The following is a 14683-nucleotide window of genomic DNA, read 5'->3' as shown; positions in this document are numbered from 1 at the left end:
CTGAGTATAGCAGTCTCAGTTGCCTAGAAGCAGAAAAACAACCAAGGCTAACATTTTTGTTCTTGATACACAGCAAAGAAAGTCAGCAGATTCAGAATTTAATTTGTGACTATTTGGCATAGGACTTCTCATTAGTGATAGACAAAATTTCACCTCCCAAAGTAAGTAATTCCTTCTGTATGCATAAGTGGACTTGACAAGAAACTTCTGTTGCAAGTTGCAGTTTATATTGCCTTACTGTATTTATTAAGTCTTTGTAATTATATTTTAAGACATGTAGCTAATAAAGCAGATGGTCCTTCATCCTTCTGACTTGTAAAAGTTTACATTAGACAGCTAATTCCTTTCCTAATGTATAGTTCCTTAGAAACTGCTTTTCTTTCTAAATGGCAGGCTTATCATAGACCTAGAGTATCTAGGCGAGAGCTATGGATGGGGACAGCTAATAGCCTGATTTCTACTGAAACAAGCTATTTGGTATAGGTAACTTAAGCATTGCAGTGCCCACCTTGAAATATTGATCAGCCTGTGAGAGACCTGTCATAAACCCTCACTTTAACTGCTCAGGAAAAGCACAAATCCCACTGCTGTGTATCTAAAAGGAGAAGTAATATTTGTATTGACTTGGTTTTAGCAGTTGCCATCAAGTACAGAAGTCCAGAATAGCCACAAAACATGCACGAATACAAGCTTCGCTTAGTTTTCCAATTGCTGTGTGTGTAAATAAGTAATACAATATGAGAAGACATGTCAAAAGGTACCATATCGAGTCTGTTAACACTGAAATCTGTGATTTTCAGAGGGTCAGGGTACAGAATGTTACATATACAGTGTGTGTGCAGTTGCATATGCATGTTCATAGACATGACATGAGTTCAACAAATATAATGTCAAAAATTTGACTCTGTGCCATTTGTTTCAGGCAGTTATTTGGCAGAAGACCAGGGTATCAGATCACAAAATGGCCTGTATGTCAGTTCTGGGAACAGCCGTTATGAGCAGTATGGTACCTTTTCAACACTGCTGCGAATATCCTGAGGTGAGTTTATAAACTTCCTTCTCCCAAATTCACTTCAGGTCTGTCAATGAAGAGAGCTAAAGAAATACTCAGAAAGAAGGAGACTTTGAAAAAGAAGGTGTCTCTCCAGATTGACATCTGATTAATGCATTTGATTCTATTACTGTCCTCTCCATAAAATTAATTGGTTTGGTGATTGAAAGTCCACTCCAAGAATCACCTCGTCAGGACTCATGTGGCACTGATCAAATGGCAGTAAAAACAGTTGTGATGACAAATGCAGAATTGCTGATTGCTCAGAGCTGTCTCAGTTGGGATCCTGGCCCACAGGCAGGTTGTGCTCTCATTAATATCTAAGCATTTAGATGGTTCTCATCTTCGTGGCCTCTTAGCCTTCTACTCTAAAGAGTATTCCCTCAATTTCAGTGTGGGCACCTGAGCGGTGAAAGAAACACATACTTAGAAGGGCAAGTTATGCAAAACTTCCACCAAACATGTATTTCAACTAAATACCTTCTAGTTTTCAAAAAAATTCTGTGTTCTTGGCTTCTTTTTCCCCTTCTGAAAATGAGGAGATTCCCCATGATACCCTTCTTTGTCTAATGTTTTCAAATTTTTTTTACTCTGCTTCCATTTTTGTTGGAGAAATTTTTACTAAAGGGGAATCTTGCTACCTTGGAACCTTCTAAGCTGCATTTTCCTGTATCACGTAGTAATAAACCTTGACAGGATGAGATGAATCATTGTAAAGTCACAATGGTTCTTAGACACAACTTACCAAGGCTGCATTCAGCACGGTGCTTAATAATATTACTCAGACTTTAAGGTCTCACTGTTTATACGTGCATCTTAATAGCATTCTTCAGAGTTAAGTCTTGAGTTTGCCAGAGTGCTTTTATACCTGTAGTAGAATGAGGGGGAGCAAAGTCACTTCTTGTACTTTACAAAGTTTTAGTTGTTTATGTCTGAGCTGAACATCCAGAGCTATTCTTACCTGAGTGTAGCTTGGATGTGCCCCCAGGACAAGTGCAGGGGGCTCCAAAGGGAAGATAAGGGGGTATATGGAAGGGACTAGCTTGGAGGAGGCACTTAGGTTCTCACATTACTTCTCTGCTATATCGTGAGGCATCCATATTCCTTGAATAGAAGTTGGGGAACATTCCATCTCTCTCTCTGTCTCTAAATAGTGTGTAGAATACCATGTGCATCATTTATAGGTGTATAAGTGATCCATGCATAATGTTGACGTTCAGAAACTATGGACATTTCTAAACTAGGCAGCCAAACACCATGGAGTGACAGAGTTAAGTTGCCTGTGTAATAATTTTTTCCTCCCTTGTGTGCAGGTATTGGAACAGGTATTTAAGGGCAAGGCATACAGTGATTTTTTTTCCTTCCCATTCAGGCTATCTCTCATTTGCTACACAGACCAGAGGGCAGCTCTTTAATTCTTTTAACTCCTATTTTTCATTGTGTAGCTTCATGCTCCTTTGCTGCAAAGTCTATTCTGAAGACAAAACTAATCTTGCTGTTCCTTACTGCAGGGTTTAAACTTCTTCAACAGGTGATCCAGGGATTTTAAAGACTGGCATTCTTGAAAACATCTCCATTATGGGCACTGAATGAAACAGGAGCACGTTTCAAATTAGCTTTGAAGCATGCAAACTCAGGAACTATTTGTAAAATAAAAAGAAAACCAAGAAAATAAAGAACTGGCACAACTTTTTAAACTTTTCAGATCCCCAGTCTTGTAAATGGATAGACTTATTTGGGCTGAAAACTTCCACACAGGAAATTTCCCTAATGTCTTCTTTCCCTGTGAAGGTTAAGTTTAGCAGCTACATGTCCCACTGGGAAAAAGATAAGTATAAAAGAAAGGCATTCTGCTGTCCACCTCTCACAGATATATTTTGATGCATATAGAAGTTGTGGTTTTTATTAAAGTATTAATTTTGAAGACAGTTTATCTAGTGTGAAATCAAAGTTTCATTAATATTTTTCAATCTCTGTAATTTTGTCTTCATATGTTTTCATATATGGAAATTCTGCTAAGACTAGTATTATAAATTGTAGGTAACTTTTAATGAGCGTTCTACATGGCTGTAAATAGTAACAGCAGTCAGCCATTTCTAAACCTGGTAACTTGTTAAATGAGTTATTTAGAGACTTTCAGTTTTGCTTTAATGTTTGCTGTATATAAAAATATTTTTGGAAGTGAAAGACTTGTACAAATATTTGTGAATTAGAAAAAGAGCTTGAAGTGCAGAGGAGGAACATTGAGGGAGGATGTGCTAAAGCTGCAGAATAAAATCTCAAAGTGCTGCTTGTTGTTTTCTGATAATCATCCAACAGATACTTGACACCTCTTTAATTTGACCAGTGGTGTTTGGTTCTTTGCGAGGTTGCTGACCAGAACACGCCAGCTTTAGCACAGAATGCTTGGTACAAGGTCAGGAGGGAATAAGGGAGCACATGAGCAGATAGCTGTGTGACGTAGATGAATGGGAAGGATAGGCCAAATCCCATGGATCTTAAATTCCATTTCAAATGCATGATAATTTGGATTTTAGTAAATACAAGAGGTTCTGCCAAAAGCAGAGCTTATGAGGACTCATTTCTGTGTTCAGTGATCCACCCTGCTACCAGAATATTCTCCAGACTTTCTCATACTTCCAAAATCCTCATGCTGCCTCTGTTCTTTTCAGCTGTTAGTTTGGGAAGGTGGAGGAGGGAAATGTGTGGGGCAGGATGTGGGCTGCCCAGGATGTCAGTTCTTGCATGCTGCTGTTCCTAGCTTTTAAAAAGTTACAATTGCCTTTCCTTTAGTAAGGTCATTATCTTGAGGCTGTTCTCTCCAAACAGATGTCAATTATCACAGGAATTGTGGAAGTCCATCTTCGTGATTTCTGCTTCTTTATCAGATTGATTTGAAATCCATCCAACAGTTTCAAAGTTGCTTAGTGAGGGAGAGGGGAAAGAGATGGGACAAGTAGCACAAGTCATCAGCCTTATTTTGACCTGAATAACCTGCTAAAGAATCTCGACAGAAAAATCTTAAAACTTGGAGTTCAAGTTAGGTACACACAAATCATGTGCTGTTTCCAAGGCTCCCTGGCAGTGCTGTGCTCACAGGTTCTGCTGCAGCCTGTGAATCGTGGGTGCTCAGCACTCTTGAGAGTCAGATGATTTGGATACAGGTGGCGTAGGTAAATTTAGTTGCCCTGAATAAATGCCCTGTGACAGGCTATTTAAGGTGCTATGAACATAGAAAAGGAGGGATTGTGTGTTTTGGGCTTTCCCTGTAGGGGTGGTTCACTGTTGCCCTGGCCAGGTTGGGCAGCACTCTGTGCCTTTGGCTTGGACAGGGCTTAGGTTGGCAACCCCACAGTCAGCAAACCTGGGCCTGCTGGCCTGGCTCTCCACAACCTCAGCTCCAGGCAGCATCCTGCTGCAACTGCCAGTCCAAATGGGAAATATGTCAATGAATTGACCAACCAAAATAGATACAAGCCCATCTTTCTCAGCCTATTTTTTTTTCTCTAACTGCCTTTATCTTTGTATATTGTAGCTGTCAAGAAGCAGTGCTTACATTTGAAAGACTTGGACTCCCATACAATTTTGTTTTACTATCTCACCTTTATAAAAAAACATTTTGGGCTCTTTAAAAGACTTCTTCACTGTATTTGTTTTATCATTGCAGATAAATCTTTCTGGTTTTCTCCCAAAAGCTGAGTCAGACGCTTCTTTGACAAGCCTTTCAAGTTCAGAAAGGAGTTTCATATTTATAAACAATCGTCCAGTTCTTCAGAAGGAAATACTGAAGGTAACATCCTCTAGCTTTTAATTCAAGGAATAGAAATATGATTTCTTTGAGGACAGAGACACCTAAGCAATCTACAACTTCTTTTCCCCCATGCAATAGTTTAGAGTATTACAGGTGAAAATACTAACATTTACAACAGAAAGCCCTTCCACAAGTCTGACACTTCTGGTGCCTCAGTTCTGTTCCATTTGCTGCAGTCAGACCACAGAGATAGAGGTTGTGTTTTTGGCTGTTTAACAAAATTGATTTCAGATGCTCTGTGCAAGACACCAGAATAGTTGATTCTTTGTATTGGCCTGTAGAAATCACCTGTGAAATTTCCCATAAGGGAACTTTGTGTAGTTTCTGGTAAGAGAATTCTTCTGTCAAATAGTTTTGATTTTGTCCACTTCCAGCTGTGGGCTTATCAAGCAAACACCCATGCTTTCCCTTTAAATTTATGTATGCACTGGGTAGAAATGAAAGTGATAGTGCGGCAGCATTGGCTACAGCTAGGCATCGTGTAGGCAGAATTTGATACTCTTGGGTTTCTCTCACTACTGAACCTTGCAGCACTTCACTTGCAGCAGCCTTGCTGTCCTAATCCTTGTCATCACCAGTAAAGAAAATCATGCTCATGCCAAAGAGCTCCAGCAGGTTTTAAAGTGGACACAACAATAGTTTTCAATTGGCAGGCAAAACTACGTATATGTAAACCTTGAACTTATGTTGGTATGTTAAATGCTGAATAAGGGTCATCCATCTCCATGCATTATTTGACATGCCTGGCTCTTCTGGGAGTTCAAAGCTTAGTTTGAATCCCCTGACAGAGATGGTTCCTTAATGAGAGCAGGGAAATCTGGATTCAAGGTGGGATTCAGCTTAGAAAGTATAAATACAGTGTTCTCTGTGGAAAATAGTCTATATATCACTTTTACCTCCATGCTATGAAGGCATGGAAACAAGCAGGATCTGCTCTTTTGGTGATTATTCTGGCATACATGAATATGAGGACCTTTTAAGCATCTCTTTAACTTGAAAAACTAACAAAACCAGCAAACCAATTATGCTTTTATAATCTCACATTTTGTTTCTGTGCATTTTTGTCTATTTTATTGCCTTTACTGATGTCTCTTTATTAAATCAATCTCTAGTTAATTCGACAGTACTACAGTCAGGTGACACAAAAGGAATGTACTCGCTTATATCCTGTTTTCTTTTTGAGTATTACTGTACCTGCCTCTGCTGTGGATGTGAATATAACACCTGATAAAACACAAGTTTTGCTGCATTATAAGGTAATTAAGGTTTGCTCTGTTTCTGAGTTGTCAGTCTTTATGTAAGCATGATAAGGCCTCAGGACTACCAGAATGTTCAAACATAAACACTGTCAGTGGGTTTTTGGGGTTTTTTTTAGTTACATGACAGCTTGCCTTTGTCAGAGCACTGTTTTGATCAGAAAGTACTGAACAGGCTAACTGGGGGATTCTTCAAAATGAGTTTCCCAGTTCATTTAAAAGATTTTAATGCTGTCAGATATACACATGTATCACTTTGGTTTCAGATGGCTTTACAGTGAGAGAAGCTAAATGGAATTATGGTATGTGGGCCTGTATACATCTCATGCTTAACTTCATATTTAAAGCAAGTAATCACTATTTAAACACCACCACTAAGGTGAGGGTGGGCAGGAGAGGAGTTGATTTTTCTCATCAAAGCACTATTTTGTCATTATGTGTATATATTATTGATGACATCAATTAAACACCACAGAAATTAGAAAGATTGCATTGGTGGTTATTAATGTGCTTATTTAAAGTTAATATAGGTAGTCCCACCAGTATGTTAATCCTCTTATGCATAAAAACCTTTTTTATTTGTCTGTGGTACTCTTGTAAATGTCCTGCCTGTTAAGGGTCCTTTGTATGAAAATTAATACAGCATTTTTACATTTGATCTAGTTTTCCTTTGGCATTAGAAAAAAGGTTGGAATTTATTTTCTCTCTTTTTTTTGAATTTATTTCTATTTCTTATGGGTTTGGGTTTTTATCTGGCTTGTTTCCATCACTTGGTGCAAAGTTGAATTGGAAACATGCACCATAAAAGTACCTACACAAGCACATTCAGGTGCTGGTGCATCTGTTTCGGCTGTAAACTTCTAACTCCATATTAGGTAGAAATAACTTCACATGATACTGGTTCAGTAAGTCATAACCCTGTTACAAAGAAAGTATTTCATTGGCTTTGTGATATCAGAGTAAACTAGTGAAGCAGAATACATGTCACAAAATATTTGAAGCTGAAAGTGGCCAATTCAGAATCTGTTGGAATGTGTGAACGACTGAAATGCAGTGATCTGCCGAGATTTGTGTAAAAATTATTCCAAATATGAGCACTTTGCATATTGTTCTATATGCTTGGTATTTGACAGTTACATTTTCAGGTGCACTTGTGTGTGTGTATTTTCTTTTTTTTTTTTTTTTTCCAGGAATCTGTCTTACTTGCAGTTGAAAATGTGTTGAAATCACTGTATGGGCCACTACCTGCTGCAGTCCCTGGTGAAAGTAATAAAACAGATGTTACCTCAGAAGACATGTTTGTTCATAGAACAGACCAAACAGATGTGGCTGTTAATGAAATGGGACCATCTGGAAATGATGAGCTACATGCTCATACTTCATTCCTTTCACTCAGCAGTGATGTGCAAAACTGTCAAGCAGGAAAAAACACAGAGATCTGCTTAAATCATCAGACATTTAGTGGTGATAATGTATACAGTTGCTTGGACAAAAGAGAGGTTTCTAAGAGTGATACCTTTTCAGACAGTTCCTCAAATTTATTGTGTGAGGAAGAAAAGAATGGACAGAATATGGCTGATATTCAAAGTAATAGTGTTCCTGTGGACCCTGAATCTAAAAAAGCCAGTGAGCACCTTTTGAGTTCTGATAATACTGACAAAATAGATAAAAATGAGGAAATCTTAGTCCCTAAGGATTTACCTGAAATCTCTGCTGATAGTTGGAGTATGGGAAGTGCATTTAAAGACATTCTGGGAGACAAGCTGGAACCTGTTAAGATCTTGATTCCTGAAGTTGGAGGGACAACTAATAAGCAAAATGAATACACTGGTGAAAAAAGCAGTGATCCACAAAGCTCAAATCAAAGCATAAAGAAAAAAAATGTAATAAGTGAAAAATTTGGACATGTGACAGCTTATGACTTAATTAACAGCAAAATAATAAAGAAACCAAAGTCTGCATTTGAATTTTTCACACATGAGTGTCGTCCAAAATTGATAGATGATAATCCAAAGACCAGCATGAATGACATCCTGCTGACAATTGAAGAGCAGTGGAAGAATTTGAATGAAGAGGAAAAACAGAAGTAAGTTCAGGCTGTGTCTTGCTTCTGAATCTGGAAGCTACCAAAGAGTCACTTGTAATGAATTATAAAAACTGTAATGTTCCAGTTATTTACGAAAAAATAGATAATGAATTTTTTCTTCTCAAAATTAGAATCGGTATTGTTTCACATCAGAGTTGTTGTGTTTTGCTGTGTGCATTTGTGCACTGCAGATTGGAATGACTCCTTTTGCCACTGTGCTGTGCAGCAGTTGGATTAGGGACAGCAGTAGTTGGGGACAGTTCTGCTGAACAGTTACTTAAGATGACAGGCAAGAAACTGTTTGAATCCTACAAACTTCTAAGGGCAGCCTTTACAGTATCACTCCCGGGGCACTGTCCTTGAAAACCAGCATGGTGATGGATGAGGCACTGTAGAGTTCTTCAGAGGTTTTTCAAATTTATTACTATAAAATGAGAATTGTTTTTTAGGAACTTTAGGTACTTGAACACTGGGTAAATTCCATTCCTGTAAATTTTATTTGTATCCTAACCTAGGCTACCTCAGAATTGTATTTGCAAAACCTAGGCAAATGACACAGGGAGTTATTTTTTCCCCTAACCAGCTATTCCATTGCTGGTTCGGAGACTATAGTACAGTCTAAATTTTAATCTGTTTCAAACAAGACCAAATCTCATCCTGGATTACAGTCTGAAAAGCTAAATTCTGTATTGTTCTAAACTGAATTGTCACTGAGTTTTTGAAATACATCTGCAAGAAAAGGAAATATTTTAATGTTCTGAATGTTAGCTGCATCAGAGTTAATTGAAACCTTTTCACCTAGCTTCTGGTTTACCCAAATGAAAGTTTATTACGCAAGCAACATGCCATGGTCACAAACCCATACATATGAGAAAGTGTTTTGTCCATCTCTGCATAATCAGAAATATTAATGTAATAGTAGAAATCTACTCCAATTATATTCATGCTTTTAATGAAATGAAACAAAAGGTTCTGCCAGCTGTTTCAGAAAATTTTAATTTGCTCTGCTTTAGCTTTTGAGATTTCATGGTTGCTTTCCTGGTACAACTGTTATGTTAAAGAGTGTGCCTACAGATTAACTTTGCATTAGTTCAGGAAGGAGACCTCTCTGGTAATCCAGTTTTCCTTATATGTAGTATTGAATGCAATATATTATACACAGTGTATATATATTTTCCTTATAAGTAGAATTGAATCCCATGGCTGTTGAAGGAAATGAAGAATTCGCCACTAGTTGTATCTATAGATACTAGCTTTGGTTTACTTTTCCACATTTATGACATTAAACTTGTCAGAGAATAGCCAATAGGAAGAGATGCACAGACAACTTTTCCTGCAGAGCAGCAATCCAGAAGGACTTGTGGCAGAGAACATAAGTCTTGCCTCCAGGTACTCTGGATAAATTGGGCCACCTAGAGGTAACAACAAATGCAAATACATCAGGGCAGCCAAGTGCCACCGCACTACTTCATGCCTCCTTGCTGGCACAACCCCACATTTCCTGGGCTCCACTCCTTCATCCTTCTGTGATAAACTCCTGCCTTGTGCAACGGGTGTGCATGGTTTCAGCATCTCTGTTTCTCTCGTGGCCCCTCCATCAGGTCTAAATTAATTTAAATCCCTTTTGGGAGAAGTGCAAGCACCAGATGTCTCGTAGTGACACAGGATGGCCTTTTCAAAACAAGCCAGCATTTATTACACAACCGGAATGTCAAATGTTATGGTCTTTAGGTTATAATAGAGGAGGAAAGCTCCGTGCATGTTCATGCTGGCAGCATCACATATCCCCCCTGCTTTGCAAAGGATTTCATTCCTTGCAGTCACTCAGTTCTTACTTAATACAGCTTGCATGTGTTTCTGGCCTTCGTGTTTCCTGCGTATCAGGCTCAGGTAGGAGTGGGAAAAATCCCTCCAAGTGCCATAACAGTGGCAGGGGTAGTTACCCTGAAGGTGTAGGAAAGGTTCAAAGTTACACACATTGTCATGGGACTAACAAATCACCTTGTCAGCACTCTGCAGTAATTCTTCATGAGTAAATTTGTACCTTGGGAGAAACATTTTTTCAGGTAGCATGGTCTTTGCTGTCAGAGTTTGCAACAAATACTCAAATTCAGATTATTTGTCTTATAAGGACGGAGAGACATGTATTAAAAGGGTTTTTTTAGTATGCTTGTTATTTTGTTTGAGTTTATGTTGCAAGGGGGAAAGAATATATCATTGGTCCATTTTTTTACTTAAACCACAGCTGCCTTTGAAACTAGACTTCATTCCACTTTTTGCTTACATCCAGTTTTGCAAATTTTCTTGGCTTTAGGTTTTGTAGCATCAGAAAAAGATCCTGAATTTGCAGTCTTAATTCACAAAGCAGAGAAATGCTGTTCTTGTAGCACTTGTTGATTATGTGTTCCTCTGTGGGAGGATTTTCAGAAGGGCAAAGGTGTTCCCTCATAGTTTGTAAATCTGCAGTTTTTCTTTGGTTCTGGGCAAATCACTGATATTGATGTGTATGAATTTGGAAGATGCTCACAATCAAAGTTTGTAAGACTAGAATTTTTCTGGTGGTAGCCTAAACTTACAGGCAAGTTGGACTTTGTTTGGAGGTGCATTTTGTATTATCAGTGATCACTGAAGGCTCAGTTCTCCACTTAAATATTTTCCTGCATTACAGTTAGGTCTATTCAATACAAAGTATTTATTGATCTGGTCAAAGCTGTAAATGAATTTGGGATTAAAAACAAGAATTGTTCAAGTGATTTCATCCATTCATTTTAAAAGGAGCAGATGTTTTTTATCTTAATGTTTGCTCCATATTTTCTAGGACGTGATTTATTGCAAGAAACTATTTAAGCTGACTTTTTTAGTTAACTAAATATTGGTACCATATGTGAATGCTAGCACATCATAATTAATTGCAAATGGTGACCCTTTTGTTGACCTTAATTTTCCAGCGTGCATACACATAATTGAATCAAACTGTTTCAGCAAGTAGCAATAAATAAATATGACCAGCTAAAATACTTATTTCCAATACTAACATATGATAGTACTACTTTTTTTTTTGCTTTGTTTTAATTGAAGATTAGACTGGTTTGAATTACCTTCTAGAATTCAGAATATCAAATAAGGGCAAAAAGAGGGAGTTCAGCAAATGACAACCTTTGCTTTCACAAAAGTAAAATTCAGATGCAATAGACAAACATAAACCTGGGACCTATAAAAGTTTAGTTATCTCACTGACATTTATAAACTCATTAAGAATCCATTCATGTTGTAGAGGTTTAGTACGTAGTAATGTTTTAACTATTTAGACAGCATTTAGGAGTAGTTTTTTATTGACTGTTTTTGAAAAATCTGTAAGATTGATTATTACTTACAGATTTCTGTGATAGTCGTACATATCCTGTATTCTTACACTTCATATGGTTAATTTTAGGCCATTTGTAATCAAATATGCTTTTATTAACTGAGACCTGGGGCTTGGGAAATTATTCAAGCTCCAAAGTCCTGCCAGCCCCATGGCCTCCCCTGGAAGGCTGTAGCGCTCTAGAAGCTTAAATTACTTTGTGAATTGAGCTGAATGTGCTGGTGACAAAAAAACTCCTTCCAAAACTCTGCATTTGATTGCAAATTAAATAAGGAACTGAGGTGAAAAGAGTCTTGCTGTAGATCTTTATATGATGCAGTCTATTCCATACAGTAATAGTTCCTCCCTGTTACAGTAATTGAGGTTTTGCTGGCTTCCTTGATGAAGGAAAATTTCCAGCTTTTGTTCAAGATGTGATGTAATAGAGGCACCGTCACCACCTCCGTCGCAGTGGGCAGCATGTTGATGTGGGTACTTGAATGGACCATGGATGTAATTCTTGGCTCTTGAAATGGTTACCTTTCCTTCTGCTTTAGTGTATTAGGGGTTGGAGTCTGGAGCTTTTTATCTGATGATGCTACTGGTTTGTTTTTTCCTTCAAGTTACGAAATAAAAGCCACTAAGGACCAGGAACGGTACAACAGAGAGGTCAAGAAAGCCAATGCACAGCCAATGCACCGACCAGCAAAGGAGGCAGAAAAACACAAACGCAAGTTAAAGAGTTCTGCATCTGACCAGCAGAAGCTTGACAAGATATTTCATAACCAGATTGAAAAGAAGGGGAAACTGGAACAGCCTGTGAAAATTGTGACAGTGCCTTTTGCTCTGAGTTCCTGTAGACGTCACCTTCAGAGGCCAGAGAGAAATGTTTCAGATGAACACGAGCTTTTCCTGATCCGTCGTCAGAGTTTTCCTGATGTCTGGATACTTGCTACTGAAAAAAATGTCAAGTTGCTGAATCCATATAGATTGGAAGAGGCCCTGCTATGTAAGAGATTATTGGTGAACCATAAGCTTCCTGTAGAGAAACTGGACACTCCAATTGTGTTAACAGACAGGTATAGTACTATGGAGCAAAAATGTGTATATTACTTGAAACATCAGTTGATAATTATTTACAGTAAACTCTGGCAAGGCCCTGTTTCCTAATGCTGTGCTTATTTGTGCACTCATCTATTATAACAGAGTTTTGGGTTTTACACTTTGGTCTTGAAGTACTGAGCACACTTGGTCTTACTCTAGTTGAAATAAGTATGATTTTTGACCAGTTTCATTAGTAGTGCAGCAAATACAAATTTCCTCCCCCAGAAGAAAATTAAATGCTTCACATTTTCACAATTTCACTGTAGCTGACTTTCCCCCAGGAATTAAGAAATTGCTGATAGAATTATTGTTACTGTATGCCTAAGCTTGGTCCCTCACTAAGATAAGTGAATAGTTCTCATTTTGATTCTTTAAACAATTGCTTTTCCAAAATACTTTATAAATTCTTGATGACTCCTCATCACTTGCTGCCTTTTTCTGTGGTTTTTGCACACTTGTAATTTTCACATGAGGGATGTTGGTTTTTAACACTTTGGGGATTTTTTTTTTCCAGTCTTATTGGTGGAGCTCAGTATATGGCTGCTCTTTATAAAATGCAGAAGAATTACCAGAGTTTCCATGGATCAGGTTATTTGTCAGATCCAAGGCTTGTAGCAAATGGATTCCAGATAAAAGTGATAGAAGGTATGATGGTTGTAAAATCTATTAGTTGCATTGGAGCTTGTTTCCTATGATTTAATGATTTAAATTATTGTTAATGTGGATCATGTTATTCTGCATCACCTTGTCTTTTAAAGCACTAGCATTCTGCTTTCCTTAACATTAAGATTTTATTTCTTGGGATAGAATTTCTTCCACACAGAACACTGAGTAATGGAAACTGATGACTGAACAGAAAACTTTATTAGTATTTCAAAGAATTTCCTCACTCCTTTTTTTTTTTTCCTCAAAATGCTAAATGCTCGTATCCTTAATGCCATTTTGATATAATTTAGAATAAACTGATAGGAATTCCTGAGACCAGGGCACCTTCCGCAAGTATGTGCTTTAGCTGACTACTCCTGTACTGCTGAGCAGTTGAGGAGGTCCAGTAAGAAGCTGGATCCTTGTTAATGTTATACTTTTCTATTAAAATTGTAACCCAGAACCCAAAGGGGCCAGCAAAGATATGGTCAAAGGATCACCACACCTTTTCTCAGAGTTTGATCTGAATATATTTTGGAGGAGTATACTTTTCAGTACCTCTGTTGATCACAAAAAAATGCATTTCATATAAGATTTTTTTTTTTTTTTTACTTTATCAAGAGAGCTCAAAGCTTACATCTTCTGAAGAACTCTTTCTAGGGATGCACTGGAAGCACAGGGGTGACGCAGGGTGGGTTCTGCAGATCACGAATTCTATAGCAGAATTCCAAGAAAAGCAAACGTCTTGGGGGTAGCACCTAGCTGACAGCTCAGGGAAAAGATTGGCCAGAAGAGCTGTTAGAAATGCTATAGCTTCATGTGTTACAGATCCCCACATATGTACAGTGATGACAGATGTACTGTAACATATGGGATCTTTTAAGGGTAGGTACAAAAAGGGGATGTAGACCAACTCCTTCACTCCGAGGCTGGCTCTTGTGAAGAACAGCCAAAGCTGTTTTCCTTACTGAAGCATGCCCAGCAAAACCAAGGCAACTTCTTTCTGATTGACTAAATCTCTACATAAATACCAGTACCTTAGTAGAAGAGGTGTTGGTATTAACCATGATAATAATGGAGTAAGTGATTAGGGAAATAAAGCATGTACTGTAAGAGGCAGCTCTTACATGGTTTATTCAGACAAGCAGATCTAAAGCTGAGGAGGTCTATTAGGCAAATATGGGAGAGAGGAATTGTGGCTTAGAAGTTTTGCTCACCAACTTTATTTTTTTTACCTCCTGATATTCCAAGTTTGCTCAAAATATAAGTAATGTAAACTAGACATTAATAAATTGAATGTGAAAATTTGAAGACAATTCATTTTTCATCCTGGGTGAAGAGTTTAATTTCTAGTGTATTTCTAAGCAACAGCAGAGAGATGTTGATC

The 14683-nt window shown here is 37.9% G+C and overlaps 1 protein-coding gene and 1 long non-coding RNA gene across 14 annotated transcripts in view; one reads left to right on the top strand and one right to left on the bottom strand.

Annotated features, from left to right (window-relative positions):
- The window catches only part of PMS1 (PMS1 homolog 1, mismatch repair system component), a 44685-nt gene that overhangs the window by 20526 nt on the left and 9476 nt on the right, over positions 1 to 14683 (top strand). For all 13 annotated transcript variants that reach the window (XM_021531397.3, XM_085585298.1, XM_021531399.3 and 10 more), the window contains 6 exons: positions 923 to 1039; positions 4719 to 4841; positions 5975 to 6118; positions 7309 to 8204; positions 12171 to 12626; positions 13166 to 13296. In XM_021531397.3, coding sequence (XP_021387072.3) covers positions 923 to 1039; positions 4719 to 4841; positions 5975 to 6118; positions 7309 to 8204; positions 12171 to 12626; positions 13166 to 13296 — 1867 coding nt within the window. The remainder of the gene's footprint in view (positions 1 to 922; positions 1040 to 4718; positions 4842 to 5974; positions 6119 to 7308; positions 8205 to 12170; positions 12627 to 13165; positions 13297 to 14683) is intronic.
- LOC146766930 (uncharacterized) lies at positions 1033 to 4723 on the bottom strand. The gene is made up of 3 exons (XR_014956782.1): positions 2013 to 4723; positions 1797 to 1919; positions 1033 to 1453 (listed from the first exon to the last, which is right to left on the bottom strand). It is a non-coding gene; the product is annotated as an uncharacterized LOC146766930 (long non-coding RNA).

Source organism: Lonchura striata, chromosome 7 (genome assembly GCF_050655825.1).
Source record: "Lonchura striata isolate lonStrDom1 chromosome 7, ASM5065582v1, whole genome shotgun sequence".
NCBI classification, from domain to species: domain Eukaryota; kingdom Metazoa; phylum Chordata; class Aves; order Passeriformes; family Estrildidae; genus Lonchura; species Lonchura striata.
Note: the sequence above shows the minus strand (reverse complement) of the source record. Positions and strands in the feature narration are given on the sequence as shown.